Source organism: Canis lupus, chromosome 10 (assembly GCF_003254725.2).
Source record: "Canis lupus dingo isolate Sandy chromosome 10, ASM325472v2, whole genome shotgun sequence".
In the NCBI taxonomy this organism is placed as follows: domain Eukaryota; kingdom Metazoa; phylum Chordata; class Mammalia; order Carnivora; family Canidae; genus Canis; species Canis lupus.
In genome coordinates, this window is record NC_064252.1 from 44,919,379 (window position 1) to 44,941,400 (window position 22,022).

General features: G+C 45.0%; 1 protein-coding gene across 22 annotated transcripts in view; it reads right to left on the reverse strand.

Moving 5' to 3' along the window:
* Window positions 1–5,935: 5,935 nt before the first annotated feature.
* The window catches only part of INPP4A (inositol polyphosphate-4-phosphatase type I A), a 135,087-nt gene continuing 119,000 nt past the window's right edge, over window positions 5,936–22,022 (reverse strand). For 15 of the 22 annotated variants that reach the window (XM_025464439.3, XM_025464405.3, XM_025464420.3 and 12 more), the window contains 3 exons: window positions 21,577–21,689; window positions 17,740–17,894; window positions 13,058–13,617 (listed from right to left, as the gene is read on the reverse strand). In XM_025464439.3, the coding sequence (XP_025320224.1) occupies window positions 13,437–13,617; window positions 17,740–17,894; window positions 21,577–21,689 (449 nt within the window). In that variant the 3' untranslated portion in view covers window positions 13,058–13,436. Of the gene's footprint in view, window positions 8,598–9,818; window positions 11,227–13,057; window positions 13,618–17,739; window positions 17,895–21,576; window positions 21,690–22,022 lie in introns of those variants that run through there. The other 7 variants (XM_025464449.3, XM_049115841.1, XM_025464500.2 and 4 more) reach the window with 2 other exon arrangements.

The following is a 22,022-nucleotide window of genomic DNA, read 5'->3' on the forward strand; positions in this document are numbered from 1 at the left end:
AATCAAATCCTACAAAAGGACAATTGTCTTCCCTGGTTCACCCTTGAATCAGACCAGTCCCTGTGGAAAAAGGGATGAGGGCCCCATGATGTTGGCCGGCTTGGGTCTTATGCACTGTATGTAGTAACTCCCAACAGAATCGCATTGGATAAGTGGGGGGCCTCATCCTGAAAAGAAAGGATTCAGAGCAAACTGAAATAGATGTTCCTAGTCAAAGCAGGAATGAAAACCAGGAAATGCTTGAAAAAGTTTAGAAGCACAGTAATTTTATTCTGATCATTTAATACAATTGAGTCCAATATGATTCTGTTTCACCTCTCTTTCCAGTACTGAAGAATAATGAAGACACTATACTTCATTACAGCCACGGTTCTTTGGAGTATAAGCAGTCAAGGTGTTCTGTAGCTCAAATGCTTTTTTAAAAGGTTCACCTAAAGTGAGGACTGCACACTGGTCCTTGTTGCAGTGTCACTGGGCTCGTGTGTGTGTGTGTGTATGTATACGGCTTCTCACTGGGAAAGGGAAAATGATGGGTTGTTGTTGTGGGGTTTTTTTCCCCCAGTAACTCTTGTATATCTATTTAAGTGCTCCAACTTTTATTAAAAGAACTTTGGTAAGAAACACTAAATTTATTTTATAGAACCCTCTGTTTTTTAGTAATAGCTTTATTGACAGCTTCATTTGGAGAAATTCACATTCCATAAGATTCACACTTACAGCATACAATTTTTTTTTTTTTTAGTAACAAGTTTGTGCAACCATCACCACTAATTCCAGAACATTCTCAAGGGAAACCCATATCCATTAGCAGTTACTCCTCCCATCCCTCCTTTCCCTCCAGTTCCCAGCAACAGTTAATACACTTTCTGTGTCTATAGATTTGCACATTCTGGACGTTTCACAAAAATGGAATTATATGTGGCCTTTTGTGACTGGCTTTTACTTACCGTGTTTTCAAGTTTCATCCATACATAGCATCTGTCCGTTCCTTTTTATTGCTGAATACTAATTCCATAGTACAGATATGCCATATTTTATGGATCTATTTATCAGTTGAGGGACTTTGAGTTGTTTGCACTTTTGGGTATTAAGAGTATGCTACAAACATTCACGAACAAGTTTTGCATGGATATGTTTCATTTCTCCAGGGTATACACCTAACAATGGTATAACAACTCCATGTTTAGCATTCTGATGAACTGCCAAACTTTTCCACAGTGACTACATCATTTTACATTCCCACCAACAACATGAGGATTTTAATTTGTCCACATCAGCCACAGTTGTTTTTCATCTGTTTGATTATAAACATTCTACTAGGTATGACCTGGTAACTGATTGGGATTTTGATCAGCATTTCACTAATGGCTACTGAGGTTGAACATGCTTCCATGTGCTTTCTGGCCTTATGTAGATCTTTGGAGAAAAGTCTATTCAAGTCCTTTGTCCATTTTTCAATGGAGTTTTTTAAAGATTTTATTTATTCATGAGAGACACAGAGAGGCAGAGACATAGGCAGAGAGGGAAGCAGGCTCCTTGCAAGGAGCCTTATGGGAGACTCGATGCCAGGACCCCAGGCCCAGGACCTGAGCCAAAGGCAGATGCTCAACCTCTGAGCACCCAGGTGCTCCAAGCTGTCTTTATTACTGTGTTATAAGAATACTTTATATATTGTGTATACAAGTTCTTTAAAGACAAATGATTGGCATATGTTTTTCTCCCAAAGGTGATCTGTCTTCATTCTCTTGATGCTTGCTGTCTTTTGAAGCACAATTATTTTGATAAATTCCAATTTATCTTTTTCCTTTTGGTATGTCTAAAAAAAATCATTACCTAATTCAAACTTACAGAAATTTATTCTTGTTTTCATGTAAAAATTTTATAGTTTTAATTTACATATAGGTCTGTGATCCACTTTGAAACTTATGATACCTTTATTAGTAACTATTTAAAATTTTATCTGTGGTAAAATATACATAAAGCATACAATCTTAAGTATTTTTAAGTATATAGTTCAATAGTGTTAAGTACATTTACCTTGTTATGCAGCCAATCTCTGGAGCTCATTCATCTTGTGAAACAGAAACTGTACACCCATTAACCAACTCCCCATTACCCTGTACCCCCAACCCCTGGCAACCACTGTTGTACTGATGTTGAGCATCATTTCATGTGTTTGTTGGCTTTTTATAAACCTTCTTTGGAGAAATGTCTATTCAAAGTTCTGCCCCTTGTAAAATAGGGCTGTCTGCTCTTCTGTTGTGGGGCTCTAGGGGTTCTGAGTATATGCTGGATATTAACTCCTTAGTGGAGACCATCTGCACTTTTTCCCATTTCTTTTCACTCTGTTGATTATGTTCACCATTGCTGTTTTAAATTCTGATGCAGTCCAGTGTATCTGTTTTTACTTTTTGTTGCTTGTCCTTTTGGTGTCATATCCAACAAATGATTGACCGATCCAATGAAGTTCTTCCCCTGAATTTTCTTCTAGGAGTTGTACAGTTTTAGTTCTTACATTTAGGTCTTTGATCAAGTTGGAGTTAATTCTGTACATAGTGTAAGGTCCAATTTCACTCTTTTGACGGGGATATCCAGTTTTCCCAATACCATTTGTTGAAAAGATTGCCCTTTGCTCATTAAATGATCTTGGTGTCCTTGATGAAAATCACGTGACCACATATGCTAGGGTTTACTTCTGGGCCCTTTGTTCTTTTCTGTCGGTCTATATGTCTGTCTTTATGTCAGTGCCACACTATTTTGATTACTATAGCTTTGTAATAAGTTTGGAAATCAAGAAGTGTGCAACCTCCAACTGTTTATTTTTTGAGGGTTTTGGCTACTCTAGGTCCCTTGAGATGCCAGATGAATTTTAGGATGCATTTCCCTATCTCCGCAAAAGACACCACTGGAATTTTGATAGGGAGTACACTGAATCTGTACATCACCTTGGAAAGTATTGGCATCTTAACAATACGAAATCTCTCAGTCCATTCACATGAATGTCTTTCCATTTATTGGTGTCTTCTTTCTACAACATTTTGTAGTTTTCAGTGTAAGACTTTTGCCTCCTTGATGCGGTTAATTCCAAGTATCTTATTCCTTTTTTTTTTTTTAATTTTTATTTACTTATGATAGTCACAGAGAGAGAGAGAGAGGCAGAGACACAGGCAGAGGGAGAAGCAGGCTCCATGCACCGGGAGCCCGACGTGGGATTCGATCCCGGGTCTCCAGGATCACGCCCTGGGCCAAAGGCAGGCGCCAAACCGCTGCACCACCCAGGGATCCCTCTTATTCCTTTTTTATACTATTATAAATAGAACTATATTCTTAATTCTCTTCACAGATTATTGATTGAATAATGATGGGTTAACATTTAATTTTTGTTAAATATAACAGCCATATAGAAAGGTGCACAGGGTGTATAATGTTAACAAATAACTATAAAGTAAATCATCATGTCACTACCATCTAGATCAAAAGGACATTGTGTGAACCCGCTATGATACTGGGCTTTCCTCAGAGACCCTGCTGCTTACCGCTTACCCTAGGAGAGAAAACTACCATCCTGGTGCTTGCCACACCCTGCTGCTCTTGTTTGCTTTCTTCTTTGAGACAGTTAGTTTTGGCTCCTTGTCATTGTTTAGAATGACGGATTATACAGAGAGACAAAAGCAACAATGGTCTAGTGGTAAAATAAGAAAAATTTCAATTGAACACCTCCCTCCCAAAAGTTATCCTTTCATTCAGTAAACGTTTTTGAGTGACAGGCATTATGTTTGCTGTCGAAGACACAAAATAACATGCTGGACAAAGTAAAACGTAATATGATGGGTAGGAGATACACAATATGATAGTTATACTCAAAATGGAAATGAGGAAAAATACTTTTTTTTAAGGGACCAACTCATTCTATGGAGAGAAATCATAGAGGAGGGCAGGCCTGAGATGGGCATTTAAGGAGCAGTGAGAAGGCTGAGGGGGTGGTGGGGACAAGACATGGACTAGGGCTGTGAGTGTGGGGGTGAATTATGGGATAGGCTGAAGGGGTAATGAGATACAGATCTTAGTAGCTGATGAGATGTGGATGACAAGAGAAAAGATGACCACTGGGTGGAGGGTAGGGTCATTTAATAGAGGATGGCTCAGCCAGCTTGGAGAGAAAGCATGACTTTGTGATAGGCTATGAGACCCCAAGATAGACAAGTAGAATGACTAGGAGGTGGCTGGGTCTGTAGATGGATATGGACCTAGAGTCTGGGGAGGACCTAGAAATCTGGGAATCATTAGCAAATAAGTGGCAATTTATTCCATAGGAGTGATTAAGACTTTTCAGGAAGAGCATTTGAAAGGAGATGGAGAGTTATGGACAGAAACATGGGGAACACCAAAATGTTAGTGGTGGGTGGAGGACAACAAGGAGACAAAGTGAGGGCATGGAAGCCGAGAGAGGGGTGAGCAGCAAGGGGTACGTAGCAGTGAAATGCTTTCTTTCTAAATTTGTCTCTCTGATGCGGACATCGTCTTCCCAGGAGTGGAAACATAAGCAAGTTTCCTATCCTCTTTAACCTGTCCCAGCTTGTCATTAAATGATACAACAGAGCGTGAAAATACCGCAGAGGTCTATATTTGAATTCAGACCTGCCTGGACTGCGGAAACGGCCCACCAAAGAGCCTGGTGCAGGAAGGAATCATCACAAAGATAGCGCTGAGATATAAGAGGAGTCCAAGGGGGAATTTGTAATGTGAATATTCTGATCCTATGCTCTCAGGAATCTGTCAAAGCTTGGAGACTGACAGCTATGATAAAAATAAGACAAAGTTATTTCCCACTTGCCAGATCTTAGCAATGGGGAGGGAGCTTTCTATCCAGGGTGGCACAGGCTACTGTGGTCCTTCACTGAGTGCACAGCACCTCATCCATCTCAAGGACAAGGGACGGGTGCCCAGTCTGTCACCTTCAGTGGTGAAGCCAGGACTGGATTTCAGAACAAGCACCAAAAAGAAAAAGACAAGCATATTTAATTACATAAAAACTTTAAAAGTTCTCTTACTCCCTACTATAAACAAAACCAAAGACAAATGAGAAGGTTTTTAAAAACTGCTACATACGACAGAGGAGTTAATATATATTAGAAACAAGGCACATGAAAAAGACCAACACTCCAATGAAACCACAAAAGTAGAAATATCACTAAAAGTATAAAAGATGTTCAATTTTCATAGTCATCAAACAGAAGTTGAGAATAAAGGAAAAAAGGCATGTGTTAATAGGTGGTAGGTTAATTTTCTGGGAGCACTTCAGTAATAGTAAAAATTCAAAAATGTTAAAAAATTTAAGTGATCTTTTAATTCTAAATGTCTGCTGCCAGGAATTCATCCAAAGGAAATCATTGCTCACATGGCTGAGAAAAAGGTGCAAAGGTACAAGATGCAGTCCTTGTTACAACAAGCCAACCATTAATGGAACTACATTTTAAGCAAATCACACAAAACAGATTACCAGGCAACCCACAGAGAAGACGCAATCCCTCTTAATGGACGTGGGACGGTAATAACAGCTACACTGAAGAACATTTAATGCCAGGGCACCTTACAAGCATGTTACGAAGAACATACTGTTGGGTCCATGCTTTGCATGTGAGAAAACCAAGGCTCAGAGAGGGCAAGCAACTTGTTCAGTCACCAGCCAGTGAGTGGCAGCACAGGACTGGAGCTGGCTCTATCCGAAGCCGAAGTCCACGCTCTTGATCCCACCCCTACTGCCCCTCTGCTTCAAATTAAACGGGAACAAGGTTATAAAACAGAAGTCTGTCATGGTCTCATGCTTACAAACTCCCGAGCGCTCGATGCAATGCCACTGAGGTGGCCCGGCCCGCTGCGGCCATACCACTAGTCCTCCTACTGATTGGAACGGGATGAATCAGGCAACACCAAGTTTAATGTTCTTGTCAGTTATTTATTATTTGTCATTCTAAAGACTAGCACATTTACAGCATACATGGCTTTGAATGAGCTAAGAATATATAAAACAGTAACTATATGTTTATATATATTAATACTGCCCACCCAAAACAAATAAATAAAAGTACTTGAATGCACTAAGCTTGGCAAATACAATTGTGTGGGGACAAAACTGTATTATACAATATTTGTACATTTTTAAAGGAAACCAAAGGCAACTGTGCTGCACGTGCTTACACAGAATCCACGTCACGTCCCACGTTCCTAGTGGGTCTCCACGTTTCTTTTGAAAGGAGGGGCCTTCTCAGGAACACTGGCCGGAACCTGTGAAGCGGCTTTCCTTGTGCAACCGAAGCTCAAGGCTCTGGGCCCACGGGAGGAGCCCCGGCCACCCCGGCGGGCAGGAGCCCTGGCGCAGAGCAAGCGCGGAGGGCGTGAGGCCACCGGGAGGCTGAGCCAGGCTCTCTCGCCGCAGCCCGGCCGAGCGCTCACATGGAATACTGACGCCTCCACATTTTCTACACGATTAGCCAAGTCTTAGAGTTTTATGGTGATCCTTAACATGAAGCCAAAGTCGTTAAAATAATTCACATAATGGTGCCACATGCAGAATTGCTAACAGATGACTCAACATTTGCTGTATTCCCTTTTGATAAATGCAGGTACTTAATGCTCTTCAGACCAAAAATAAAATAAAATAAAATAAAATTCTGGAAACAATATGGGTAACATTTAATTTAAAAAGACAAGGGAATTTTTTAAAGGTAGTGATGTTAAAACGAGAAAAGACGGAAATAGGTAGATGCTAGAGAAATTACAAATTAAATGAAATGGGGGAGTGGTGAGAGGCCCAATCAGCCATACTGGAAACTGTCTTTGAGCGGGGTCTGACACAGCAGAAGGTGATACCAGCTGCTGCCACCTCTGCAGCGGGGTGGTGGACAGCAGTGTCTGCGCGCACTCTCCACAGTGAGCCAGCCGTGGGAGATGTGTGAGCTGTGCCATCACTCCCTGCTGCGTCCTCCATATCCTCTCACACCCAACCAGGCATCAGGAGAAGTAGGCTCTGTCTGAGAAGGTAGGGCCTGGAGGGTCATCCATACAGTTCCACCCTCACCTGCGCCTACCCCTCTGGGTCCCTGCCGGTGGGTGGCTTTGCCTGGGCCTCAGCAGCCCACATACATTACATGTTTCCAAGGGGCATTTCTAAAGGAGCCCACGAATAATACCTCAAATTTAGATGTAGGAATTTCCTAAATCATTAGGATCAGCATCATGGGTATGTGCCACATAGATTTCTTTTACAGCCTTTTAAATAACATGTAAACATAATCATCATGATAAACAACTGATAAACATATAAACTAAGAAAAAAAAATCTCTGCTATGTGCAGATAAGACTCATCATCATCTTATAATAGATGACCAGACATAATTTTCTATGAAATTCCTAAGTTTTATGGCCCATTAATCCCTTTCAAAATCTCACTGTAGGAGATAAATCCAACTTTCTCAATAGTCATCTTACATAAGAGAATGTGAAGAGGACTGTAACAAGTACTGCAAACCTAAGAGACACTTTCATCAGACAATTCAACATGATTGCATTGTCTTCTAGAAGACAATAAATTGGGAAACCCACGAAAGGACATCTGTTCTGAAAATATTTAGGCTTCCAGCACCTACACACACAAAAATCCCCCATTGCTATCTGAGAGGCAGCAGACACCTCATGAGTGAGCGGGGTTCTGGAGTGATGGAAGGAGGGGGCGTGTGCAGGACCAGCCCCAGAGCTGAAGAGAACAGGACAGCTGGCTTCACATTCTCCAGCACACACCCTGTTCTACAAGGCATCAGGGGCAGAGCTGTGGGAGCCACTATGCAGAGACTACCTTCCAGTGAAGTCTGATCTCAGGCATTATTTAGTGACCCTCACTTCACCTTCTGATTTCACCTGTGCCGTTACAGATGGGACAATTCATTGGAACCATTTGCTCTCACTGCACGAGCTAGAGCTGGCTTCTTTCCCAAAGCTTGAGTTAACATTTAACATCTATTGGTCTGCCCAGGATCCAATAATTTAATATATTATTTACTGTTTTACATTCAGAGTTTTTAAAAGTAGACTGTAATTCAATGCTCAATTTTGAGTTACTCAGTAGAAAAATACGTTAGGTGTGCAGCTGCCTAAGTGGGCATTTTAAAAAGTCTTTTAGCATTTCAGACATATCTAGCTTGATTCACACAGGGAACTATCAATGATATCTGTGTGGTTATGGCTGAGGCTATTTAAATGGGCAGTCGCTACAATCCACACTACTGAGCCAAACATCACCTCCTATTAATTCCAGTGGGAAAAAACATGCTCCATAGACTTTTTAGTGAATTTTTTTTAAAACACAAAAATAAAAACCAATCCTTCAGGTCTTCTTGAAGAATTCATATATGACACTAGAGGGTACCCACATTTAGTATGTAACAGCTAATTAGAGGAACCGTGTGTTCATGTTTCAACTTTTCCGTAAGTCCCTTCGGGAGGCCTGTAATGCTTGGGGAAAGCCTTCAGCTGCAGGGAATTAAATGCATATTTGCGACTTCCAACATTCTTCATTGTATTTTCTCTTCGACAACCCTCACTGGGGAAAAAACAAGCACAAGAAATGACAGCAGTAAAAAAGGAAAAAAGAAAAGACTTAAACTAAGATGAAATGAGTTGATTATTTTCATAGCATTAAAAAAAAGGTTGATTAATTCTAATGGGTGCCGGACTCATTTACAACAATACGCACGCAAGATGGCAGGCTTCTGAACGAGGAAGGCAACTAAGAAAAACACAGACATGGACACATGCTGGATGGGATTGCGAGTCTGGCATTTCCAGAGGCAGCACTATATCTAAGTAGAAGCAAACTTCTGTTTTTAAGTGGAAGGTTTCCATGAATGTCATGTCTAGTAATCTGAGAATTCTATCATAACTAGCAGTTCAAAGGTTCTGTGGCGTCGCAAATTGAATAGAATGAGAAATAGTGCTACTCTTACCAAAGCTTTCAGGAGCTGCATTTTTCTGTAGTAGCAATGGCTATTAATCACCTCAAATTCAAAATTCATTTTCCTTGCAGAATTCAGAATGTAGCAAAGCCATCTGGCTGAGAAGGCTGCTCTAACATGCCATCCCCACTGAGGAGATAGCTGTCCTGGGTGCAAAGCAACAGTGAGCCCATGCAATGGTGGCACGGTGAGTCTGCACAGCTGTCTGGGCTAGAACAATCATGAAGGAGTGAGCCCAGTGAGATCTCCCCATGGCAGTCTTCTCCAGGTGGGCTGTCCTCACTGTGGTCACCTCTCATAGGCAGGCCACTAAGCCAGTGAGAGCCCACAGGTGCCCTTCCCTAGAGAACCCCCTATCGGCATCAGGCATCATCCCCAACTGTACTGGATGGAGGGTTGTCATGGCAACCCAGCAGGCACAGCAAATGCTGAACAGGAGGATGAGCCATCAGGCAGGCCTCACATTCCCAAGTGAGAGCATCAGGGGAGTTCTCTGGGAAATGATCTGCTGTAGACATTAAATTAACAGGCAAAAGCGACTCTAAATATAAATGACTTCCTATAAGCACAGAACTTTACATTTTTATATTATTCTTAGACTAGCAATTAAATCGACTAGTTATCAAATTTAGTACAAAAATCCCCATTATGAGATGTAAAATTTGGAGTTACCAAGAAAGAGTGAGTTAAAAAAAATATTTCAAATTGTATGAAGACCATTATGTCATGCATTTTAAAAAAATATCAGTGGCAATTGCTCAAGCCTTTTAAAGTGAAAATGACAGTCTCATTATCAACAACATGTAAAATATTTTTGGTACGACAGTAATTTTATTCAAAAGGTAAGCTCAGGTATTTTAGAAAAGTATCCACCTGCTTGTTATTAAGTAATTTAGTAACTCAGCTAGGCTTTCTTGTCACCAGAGCCTCAAGCCCTCAGTGAGACAGGTGTCATTGGAGCTGAATGCCTAGGCCATATGAACAGGGAACCCTGTAGGGTAAAGGATGATCATGTTTGTCTAGCATCCAGTAATCAGATAAAAATATAATCTCATGTAAAGCAGAAGCTATAGGTTCCTATGCACAGTTAGTCTGACTTTATCTTTGGAAGCTCTCCTGTTATCAAACTATTTCAGATATGGTTTCTCTATTTATATAGAAATGTACACACTTTTAAAAGGCCATCTATCACTAGTAAATGCCAAACTGCTTTGAGGAGCACAGAAGAATCATCTGTCAACTTTGCTGTTATCTTTTATTTACACATGGTAAAGAAGCTAATTATGGGTTTAACTGACTGAATAGGTGATACACGACATTGTAATCAAGATTACTCTTTCCATGTGATTTAGTTTTTAAAGCAAATTGTACTTACTTTCCTTCAAATGTTTTTGAATTTACAAAATCTGACTGCTGAGGCTGATGGCACCCCAATGCTGCCATGACTTATTTGCAGGAGCTTGGTGCTAGGGCTTGAGACTGAAGTGTGCAGAGGGGAGAGGGTGTGTCCTAACTGGTGTTTCCTGCCACAGGGGCCAGCCTGCTGTCCTAAGATAGAACACTTCTATCCACCACATCGGCTGCATAGTTCTTGGGTGTCAATAGCACCCATTGAAAAGGTCTTGGATAGATTTTAGAAAGAGGGGTTTAACTATTTCAAAGCTCCATGATTTTTTTTTATTCTATAGGTAAATTATTTCTTTTCAAGGACATCCATTTTTTTGAATGAGAAACTAGAATGGAAACCCAGATGACAACTAATTTTGAGGACTCCTCTGATTCTCCCTTTCTGGTGTGGATCTTCCACTTTAGAACTCATGTGGATACACTGGGATCTCAGTGATCCTGAATATCTAGTGTTGGTGGCCACTGACAATGTCCCACCTGCTGCTAGCATCACCTCAGCAGCAGCCTGAAAACCATCACCAAATACCAGACTCCTCTTTGGTGATTCATCCTTCCTATGTTTGTTTCATCCAGCCTATTTTTCACTAAAGCAGATAAGATTTTCAGATATATATTTAGTCTTATTTCCTAAGTAAAAAGCCTTAGTGATGCTAAAACTCAGCACAAAGGGTGAGCATACTGAGTCTCTTTCCTCAGACGGTCTGAAGAAAGGTGGCAACAACAATCAGAGTCTAGGCTGATCTCCTGGTGTTCTTTCTTGTGCTGCCCTCATGACCGGACATCTAGAATGACTGCCTTTTGGCTCAGCCCCTGAAGAGAAAAACAAAGAACTTTATCTTCTCTCTTTTCCAACTTATTTCTCTGTCAATCTAGCAGCCAAATCTACACAGGGCAGGAAGGCCTGGCTGGCACCATGGCAGCGAGGAGCAGGCTGTGGCGTCCACGAGACCTCCTCAGAGGGGCCTCTCTAGTGGCCATGCCCTCCCTTTGCTGGGGGTGGAGAGGTGGTCCCAGGAGGAGTCTCGAGGGACTGGGACAGAAATGCCCACAAGCCCGGGGAGCGGCGGGGGGCACACTGTCTATAGTCAAAGGGCCACCCTCATCGGTGCATAGTCTCTGCCAGGCCTAGAGGTGGGCACGAGCACGTGTCACCACCGAGGGGCTTCAGGGGCACTTGAACCAGAGCAGGGACTGGGAGGCTGTGGAACAGGAGCTGAAAGGGCCTGTGAACTCTACTTTCTCCCTTTCAAATAAAGGATCTTAAACAGTCTTCGGGTGCTGATGCATGCGCCCCAAAGTGAAGGAGGCAGGAGGTGAACATGCCTCTCAAAAATCACGGATCAGACAGTGACGAGTGTTGTGTTGCTACAACTTAACACCACCTATCACTGGGCATCCGGTGAGACTCCCTACTGAAGGGTGTCAGGAGCTATGCCACAGAACGGCCACCTCAGAGACGCGGTGGCCACACGGCACTTGTGAGAAGACTGGCTTCCCCTACAGGTAGGAACCCTGCCCTAGGGCTCCTGCAGTGCTCAGGGGGTCTAGGAAAAGAAGGGCCTCCCAGGGTATGAGGAGGAGAACAGTCTTAGAATCCTGAGTTCAGCGTTTGTCATTCACTGCTAACCACTTCTACCATTCCTAGAGTCTGATGTCAAACCAGAGAAGTCCCAGAGTAAGTTCTTGATATCTTGAGGGAGGAACAGAGAGGGCAGATTTTGTGGTGGATTGGGTTTGTGTGTATGCATGTGTGTAAAGTTTCTGGAAAAGACAGATTCTGTAAATTCACTCTGATTTTTCTAGACTGGTAAAAAGAAATCCACTTTCATAAAATACTGTGCATGGGGAACCAGCTGGCGGTCAAAACCAGAAGCATGGCATAGTTTGAACTGGAAAACAGAGAAGCCACTGAGTATTTCTTATACAGAATCTATGGCATTTCCACCTAATTTATTGTTACCATTACACACGTTCAATTACTCTTCTGCCAAATGTGAAAGTTAAGGTTAAGAACCATTCCATTTTCTGGGCATTGCCACATTATGTGAAGAGTGCTAACAGCACAAATCCAAGCATGGTTCCATCTATCACAAGTGCCCAAAGGTTAGGCCTCCAGTTTTGGTTCATTTTTCTTTGATTTTCTAAATGATCATTATTAACCGCATTTGATTTGGCAGAGAGAAAAGATGTCTGGACTTTAATCTGTATTTCAAGATGCAATTTTTAAAATGAAAAATACTGCTTCATGAAAAATAAATGTATTTAACAGCCTTTTGTTACTATACGCACTAATTTCTGTAATCAGTTTAGTGATCCCTAAAGATCTCAAAGAGTAGGTCAAAAGTCACATGCAGCATGTTATTTTAATGTGCCTGACTTGGTACAACGTGCTACTGCAGTCACAGCGTTGTGTCATCTCAGACTGGAAATCATAAACACAAGAGAGGAATGTTACGATTCTGCAAAGTGTTTGCTACTGTGAGTTCAGGGACTACGCTTTGAAATGAAAGCAGAAAGTACATGTCCTATTAAATAGGTAGATCTAGATGAGCCGGTTATAAAGCATCTATCCTTTTCATTTCTCTTCAAAAGGAAAGGAAAGGTTAGCGGTACATTAAAGAATAGTATCAAATACACAAACTCTCTTCAGACAGAACCCCTTCTCTTGGAAACAGGGCACAGGAGATATACAGGTAATGAAGATTTGTACATCAGAAGGTGAGAGATTTGGTACAAGTAACTCCAGGCCAGCTAAACAATGCAGCGACAGGGCACTGTCAGAATGTGTTACAAGCTCTGAAAACTCGATGGAATTTAAACGAACGAGTCCTCTTGGTGAAATAATTTGATGGGTATTTACAGTTCAGAACAACAGAACATCAAACTGTAAGGCATGAAATATTTCTTGGCAGACCACGCTTTGACACATTCCTTCTGTCCAGTTAGGGACACAGATGGCTGGACATACTCTGGCACTTTTGTTTCTCTTGTGACTTAGTACTGACTTTTCGCAAGGATACTCATTTGCAACGCAATTTGGTCACCAGGTAGGCTATGCTCAGGAAGAGCCACACAATCAGTAAATTGGGGCTCAGAGCTAACAAAGGGATGGAACAGAGGAGGCTGGGGTCTAGTCTTAAGTCTCGGATGGGCACCAGGCCGCTCAAGTTCTTCTGGGTGACTACCTCCCGTGTTCCAATGCTGTGAAAAGGAAAAAGTTTGGGAGAAAGGAAAAGAAAAAGGCAAAGGAAATAAAGAAAAGAGAAAAAAAAAAGGAGACACATGCAATGGATTGTATCAAAAGTATGGAAAAAAAGAGGAGAACCAAATGGTAAGGTAAAAAAAAATGGGATGGAGCCACAACAGAAAGAAAAGGTGATGTGCAGAAAAGGGTGTGGAAGGGATACCAAAACAAAACCAGCACAGTCACAAGAAGAAAGGAGAGAAAGAGAAGTGAAAATAAGAAAAAATACTGTCGTCTACCGAAAACAAACACATGTAGGTTGACTAAATGGTTTTCCATGTTCGCCCTCTCTCGGCTGGCCAAGCACAACTCCATGCTGCCCTGCCATGCTCTCACATGCTGCCAAGACATGGGTTTCCAAAAGCAAGCTGAACATGAAGAACCATTGGGGGAAGGGTGGGGGTGGTTTGACCTTCTCACAGATGCCTGAGCGGGGGGCCGTGCGGCCGACTTTGCCAGAGCTGCCTCTTGATGAACCACTCAGACAATTACCATTTACCTCAAGTACCAGTCAAAGGCAGAGCCCTCCCCAGACTCACCTCGGCTGTCAGGCTAAGCAGTGGCAGGACCTGAGTTGCTGGTGGCCCTGAACATTCAAGTTTACTAGTGGGCAGGGTGATCCCCAACAATGGAATCCAACCGAGCTCACGTCAGAAATTTTGGAATTTTCCCTTTTGGCACCACAGACAAAATATACTGAGGTGACACGGCTCTGGAGCCACATCCTCAATGAATGTCACCAAAGTGGCAACAGTGACACAGAAGCAGAGATGCGGGGACACAGCAGGTGGCCCCTGAGGATCCACCCAGAGATGAGTAGCATGAGGTCCTCCCTCAAGCAGAATTTTCCTGGGCTTTCCCAGAGGAACCTGGAAGGCCTGGAATGGCACTGTTCAGGTGTGCCGTTCTGACTGGGGACACTTTCCAACTGACTGTCACATTCCCAACGATGGCAGTCTTGGGGAGGTGTCACTGTGGCTACTTAGCTCACTCTGTGAATGTCTCAGCCCCTGGATTGGGGACAGAGAGGCACCATGAGTGGTGTGCTGGCATTGGCTCCAATGTCACATCGCCTCTTAATTCCATGTTCCGTGGTGTCACACTGGTAGCCTGAAATAAGCCCCAGTGGGAGTATTTATGCCATAGAATCTGGCAAACACTATAGATCGGGGCTTTTTTTGGCGGTGGTGGAGGCAGAGAGCTGGTTGTTAAACATTTGTTAGCACAGCACTGGCCACTGCTCACCCTGGGCCTCCGAGAGAAACACAGCCCGAGTGTCAGCCCTTACCCCACCCCTCTCTCCGCCCTACACCCTTGCCTGCATGCTCTACTCTTCCATCTGGTAAGATGCAAGCGAGAAAGCAAGAGAACCAAAATGCATTCCTCCACTCAAGGCATGGCCAGTATTTTCTGCGGCCTCCTTCGGGCTCCCGGCTGAGCCACAGGTCCTGACCACAGCCAGAAATACTGGCTAGTGTCCCAGCCACCTCAGGTTTGCTGTCTACGAACAGATGCGTGTCTTCCCCACAGGGGAGAATCCAGAAAATCACCTTAAAACAATCAAACATGGTGATGGCCTGAGCTGCTACATGGTCAGGCAGACAGGTGGTAGTGAGCATGGAGCCCCGGCTGCTAGAGCTACTGGTTCCTGGGGGTGGGTGTAGGGGGGCCGTGATAGAGCTTGGTTCTTATGTAATAATATCTTACATGATTATTAAGTAAGATTATATGTTTACTGCAGAGATTTTAGAAAATTCAGAAAAACAAATAGGACTTTTATAAAAAGACTTTCATAATTGGACGTGGGTGGGTCGGGGGTTTAGAGAGGCAGAGGGAGGCCCAGGGAGGAAGGTCTTTCTCTACTCAAGACCTCAGGGTCCTCACCTGGGACAATGGAATGCAACACTGACTTTACAGACTCCAAAGCACTCTGATGAGTGATAGGCACGACAACACCCAGATGGACGAGCAGGCGCTCGGGATAGTGGGCAGGAGTGTGACAGTTTGTATTAAAAGCCTTACAAAGGTGTATACTTTTTTTTTTTTTTAAGGTGTATACTGTTTAACCTAAGGGATCGATGCAGTAAATGTGGACAGGAGCATACCTAAGGGTATTCACCACACCCTGGTTTGAGGTGCTAAAAACTACATAGAGCTTATTCAATGACGGCAAACTGGGGAATTATGGTGTGCTCAAAATGGGAAGGTCTCTATTAACCTGAAAAAATGCCCATGAGACAGGTAAATGAAAAAAGTAGGCTAAAATAACAGGCTAAAATTGCACATATAACTGCATCTGTTCATGCATGTATGTGTGTTGTGTATTATTCAGGGACTGAGTAACCAATGTGTGTATTAATCACACACCTATGTGACTGTATATACGTGTCTACATCAGGAAGAGTAGGCGTCACACATTAGCACAGTTACTTGTCCAAAAGTGGGAATATGGAGGATTTTGAGGTAAAGGTGTGAGAACAGCTGGTATAGGGGCTTATCCATATTTTTAAATTTTGCTTCAAGGAATATCCATTTCTTAGGTGGTAAAGGGCTGTGCATGTTGAAAACCACAGCGGTTTTCTGTGCACATGTGGGCCCCCCCACACAGCCCCAAGGCAGGCCATGGGCCAGCAGAGGTGGCTGCCCGTGTGTCTTTCTCAGGAGCTCCTTTCTCCCTGTGCTCAGATGCAGTCAGAATGAATCCTTGTTCTCACTGAATTGGTTTTAGAAGCCAGGACTGGACAGATGTCTACACATCAACTGCAAACACCACGGCCTGGTCTACTGAGTGGACCTGATCCTAATCGTTGCTCCAACCACCACAGGTATCCCCTCCCTTCCATTTTTCGTGTTTCTTCTCTGGTGGAGGCCTGCATCTCACCAAGGTGGTCCCTCCCAGCACCCTGCAACTGCCACCCCGTGGCCTCAGGGACACTGAGCCTGAAGGGCAGCCCGTGAGGACAGGCCTTTAGCCAAGGGTGCCCAGGCAGGGGGTCGAGAGTCTCCACTGCTTCCCTGAGGCTCAGCACAGGGAGGACGGTGAACTTTCTCCACGTGCATACATAGAAGCCCCGAGGTAACAGAGAGGTTTGGATGAATGTGGAAAGACAAAACAGGGACAACACGATTCCACTTCTACAAAATGCTATTATCAAGAGGCAGGAGCTCAGGCATCACTTTGGTGGGTTATTGTGAGAAGGTCAAACGGCAGAAACATACAGAAAGGATAAGAGAATTGAACGCTTCAAAGAATTTGGTGAGAGGACAAATGATACAGAACATTCAGTAGGAGTGACTGTTGGAAACGAGACTTGGACAGCATTGGTGGCTACATTGAAGGAGACGGGAAAACCAGGTTTCTTATCCTTTCTTTTGGTATGTGAGGTAAGGTGCTCCCCAGCAGTGCTTGAAACAAGGCATCGATCAACAGTAGACAGTTTTAGTCCTGGGTTTCATTCTGCAAACACGCCTGCTGCCTCAGAATCAGAACATCATTAGGGTGAGGTCGCCACGGCACACGGACAGGTGGGGGGCTGCTGCCGTTACCATAAGACACTCATTTGACACTTTGCTAAGAGAAGCAAACTGTGTCGATGGCTAGAGAAGAAGCGGAGCAAACCGGTGCAACCTGCAGACGCGTTTTCTTCACTCAAGTTTGGAAGGAGCTAAGAGGCATGGTGGAAGCAGCCGATGCCTGCTGAGGAAGCTCTGGCCCTAATTCTCACCCACAGCAAGGCAGGGGGCCGAGGGAAAGCCACGTGCCAGACCACTTGCACATGGCTGCACACGACTTCCTAACTCCTAAGCTCGCCCCGAGACCACCCGATTTCAGAGCAGTCCTGCTCATGAAGACTGCTGGCTCTCTAGTACCCCTTGACTTAAAAGAGAACATGGTCTCAATGTGAGACCATCGACAGTTTGACTTGGCAGACATCAGTGAATTTTCCCAAGTCAAACTAGAGCATGCCAGCTGGAGTCAAGGGGACCTGGGCCGGGGGCGCCCCGGCAGGACCGGCTCATCTGCAGTTTACACGGAGCCCGGGGCAGGCGGGGCGGGCGGCGGGGGCAGCGGGACTCACCTGCGCATGCACTCCAGGGCCTGGGTGAACACCTGTGGAGCCATGCCGTGCTCGTGCTGCAGGATCAGGCACTGCTCCAGCGTCACCGACATGGCTGTGCGGTCCTTGGCGCTCTTGCAGCTGGTGAACCGGACCCCATTAAGGCGGCGGCAGATCTGCAACAGGAACACAGGCTGTGCTTAGAGGGAGACTCCAAAGAACAGCAAGAAGCTTTGGGTGGGACACAGGTTCCGGGTGGCCAAGGGTGGCATATGGCAATGCCTCAGGCCGGCATTCCCTCCACTTCCACGTCCTGCCAGAGAAGACCGCAGAGATGACATCACTGCCCATGGGATGGCCTTTGTCCCTGGCCATCCCTCCTGTGACTCCCCCTACCACAGGCCACTCCGTTAAGGCCTAGGCTCCCTTCTTTTCTGGGGTATCACCACCTGTCTGCTGACCTTACCAGCTGTGCCTTCTTCCAAACTGCCCAGGCCATCTCATCACATTCAGACCTTTGCTGCAGGTCCTGGGCAGAGGAGGGCAGCAAAGACCAGCTCAGGAGGTCAGAGCAGCTCCTGGGATGTTCCACCCTTGGCCAAATCTCCGGGCCTTTCTGGAAGGCACAGCACAGACCCACGGTCTCTGCTTTCTCCTCACCTGCACAGATGGGAATAGCTCAGAAATGCTTCCCCTTAGTCTCCTCCTGACCACCACACTCCACAGGCCCTCCACTATCCACCTCACTCAGGGCTGTGCATGGGGACAGGTCAGTGCACTTTCCCCTTCACAAGCAGAGGAAGTGGGAGCTCACAGTGGGGCATCCTCCAGGCTGAGAAAAGGCCACCCCAGGGCACCTTCTCTCCCCACAGGAAGGTCATTTGGGAGCCTTTTTTTTGCACCACTAGATACAATTCTAGGTACCCAGTCCCCATGAACAGAAAGCCCTCGAACAGAAGATTGTTTTTCTTTTTAAGTTTACAGCAACTTCATTTGGCAACACAATCAGATCTGAGCTGACGTGAGACTACAATCTTCATTTATCCCATTTTGTATAAACATTCGTATTTCTCAATAAAGCAATATTAATGAGTTTGTTTCAGAGGGCTGCTCCAGACACCTCTGGGTATGTTCAATCATATGTGTGCCACATCAAACATAGGTGATATGCACTATATTACATATATGTGCACCAACCGTGTACCATGTCACTTTCTTAAAATATGGAATTCCAAAACATCTACCCACGAGAGCTTCACATAAGGGCCTATGAACCTGTATCAGGTACTGCACCTCGAGAACAATATTGGTATTCAGTGAAAAATCAAAACTAGATGACGGTGGACTCCAATAAGCTATCACACTCCAGAGCAGTATCAGAGCCCCTGCAGATGGCCCAGGAGATGGGACCACACCTGCTTCCCAGGCCAGCAGAGCCAAGAGGCGCAGCCACTGCCAGGAATGCCACTAGAGAGAGCACAGTGTAGTCCTAAGCACGGTGTTTAGAAAAAGACAAAAGAGAAAAGGCCCAAACAAGTTTGGCCAAGACTATCAGGAGGAAGACAGGCTTCTTTTGAGAGCAAAAACAATTTTTACAGGAAAGGAAAAAAAAAAAAAAAAAAGGACACTAAGCATCCCCTAAACTCAGCAAAGAGTGATATAATCCAAATGCATAAAACCATAGCTGATGAAGGGAGGGTGCACGTGACTGCTCACTGAATTCCACAGGCTGCAGAGTTCATGATCCAGACACATGGCACAAGCCAGAACCACAAATAGGTTCAAAGAACGCTTACATTCAGAGACATGGTATCCAGAACATCAGATTCCAGAAGGCAGGCAGAGGTGACCAGAGGTGCATTCTTGCACAAGAGGGCCATCTGCAGTGCCAAGCTCCATCCTCGAGGGGGCCATCAGCCAGCTTTGGGGCTCTGACGGATCTCCCCATCCATGGAATGAGGGCCTAGACCTGACCAATGACTAAACCCAAACTGTTTAGTCAGGGTTTATACACAGAAATGAAAATAAATAAGATTCAGAAAAGGAGGGCAGCTCTGGTCAGACTGGGGATGGGAGGCCTTGATAGCTGAGTGACTTGGCATTGCACAAATACCTCTCTCCCCAGGGGACCCTCAAGGGGAAAATACAAGAGGTGATGTGTCCAGGGCCTTTGAGACTTTTCCACCTGAAAATCTATACCTTGAACCTCTGCTGGGAACTGAAAATGTGGGACTGGATGGGCTGCTTTTCTGACCTGGCACAGGGGATTGGTGGATCACTACAATCTAGCAAGAGGAAAAGAGAAGCACACTTCCCAAACGGGGTACACACGGGTCTCAGCATCTACTTACATCTGTAAGGCCATCTGCGTACTTGTACTAAGGAGAGTGAATCAGGGGGTGCTGCTCTGGGCCACTGTGGGGGATCTGGCTGTGTCACCTTCTGTGCCACATGAGGAAAGGCTTGCTCTATATCTGAATTCTTGCAAAGATATCTGTGTAGCAGGTTTGTCATGGCCAGCCAAAGGATTTTAGCAGCCCCAAAAAATATACTAAGAAAGTAAGGGGCTCCTCTGCCTGCCGAGGCACCCCGGCATGCATGAGCTCACCCTGCACCCTATTTGTTAGGTTTGGCCTGAGCAAACAAGGGCAGATGTGACCTCAGAACCAGGACAATATTTGAAAAATGAGGCCCATGAATCCCCTCAAGCTTCCTGTCACTCAGTGCTTCCAAATGTGTTCTGTTGTGAAAAGATTCCAAGGGTAGCCTAGCCCAGAAAGGGAGCTCCTCAGGCTGACCTATCCCACAGTTTTCATGAGCATGAAGTCTTAGCAGCTGGGGCACCTGTAGGCTCAATGAACACATGAATATACAGAGGGGAACATCCACTGGTCACAGCTGCATCCGACAGAAAGGCATCAGTGGCCATATCCACTGACAAAGGCACAAAGGGGGGCGTGTTCAAAGAGAGGACTCCATGAAGACAGGCTCTCAAACACAGGGTCTACCAAATAGCTGGCAAGCACCATGACCAACTGGACTGTCTGCTGCCATGGAAGAGACCCAGGGTTGAGAGGAACACGTTCATGATGAAGAGAACAGGAAAGCTCTAGAATGAGTAGCTAAGGAAAGCAATGGGGGGAAGGAAGAGGGTTAGACAGCCCTCCTAACTGCTGCCTGGGCTCTGCGAACCAGGGGGTAACCAGGTGTGAATGGGCAGTGCGGTGTCTACTCCTCCCCCAGGGGCAGAGTGGCAGGTGTCCATTCCTCCCCTGCGCTCAGGCCAGGCTGGGAGCTGGAACGCCATATGGGGATCACTCGTGCTCCCGAGTCTATGTGTGCAAGTGCCAACACCGGACAGGTCAGTGCTGCCGTGGAGACCAGTTAAAGTCACCTCTGGACAGGGATGAGTGAATGGCTAGCTATGGACCTCTGCAAGTACATTTATGAGAAAATACTGGAAGTACTTGGGAAAAGAGATCCAAACTGCAATATACAAAAAATAACTGTAAAGAGACTAGGAAGGTCACCATGGTCTACTGCTGAAGCTATTAGAAGAGGCAGTGAGTTGTAGCTGCTATCGATTGCCCAGGCTTCTGGAGGTAACAATTGTCATCAACCTGCTTATTAAATGCCCCAGGGGACAGAGTCTGTGTCAAGCTTCTCAGACTTCAGACAGCCCTAAGTAATGAACGCACTGGCACCTCTCAGTGTCTTCCAGAGTTTGGGACATAAGTTTTTGTGGAGAAATTTGTTCTCTCGACTCCTGGCTACAATTTTGGTTTATTATCATAATTATTATTATTGGCAGCAAGTGCAACAATAACGTTCTTTTCCTCACTATGACAAGGGTACTACCTCAGCGGCTTGCCAGAGAATGTCGACATTCTTATTCTTCCTGGCGTGAACGTTCTGGCCCAGAAAACGCAGCAGCTCCGGCAGGCACGTCTGGCTCCGAGATCGAGGTAGACCTGCAAGACAGGGGGAGTCCATGAGAGCTGGTGGGACACCCAGGACCGCGGCCTATTGAAGCTACTGTAGCATGAGCCAAGCTGGAAGTTTAGGGTGACTTAAGCAAGAAAAGGGGGTACGCTTAGAGACTGGCCTTGGCTACTGGCATGGGTAGCACTTAAATTACTTCCATGCCCCTTACGGCTTCCAACCCTGGCCACCTAGGGAGTTTCTGGAACTGCTGATGCCCATCACTCTGGGGTGGGGCCCAGGCATCAGGACTGTCCAGGCTCCCCAATGAATTCCAGTGTGTGGTCAGGGCCAGCACTTCTGCGGTTCCCTGGGGAGATGGA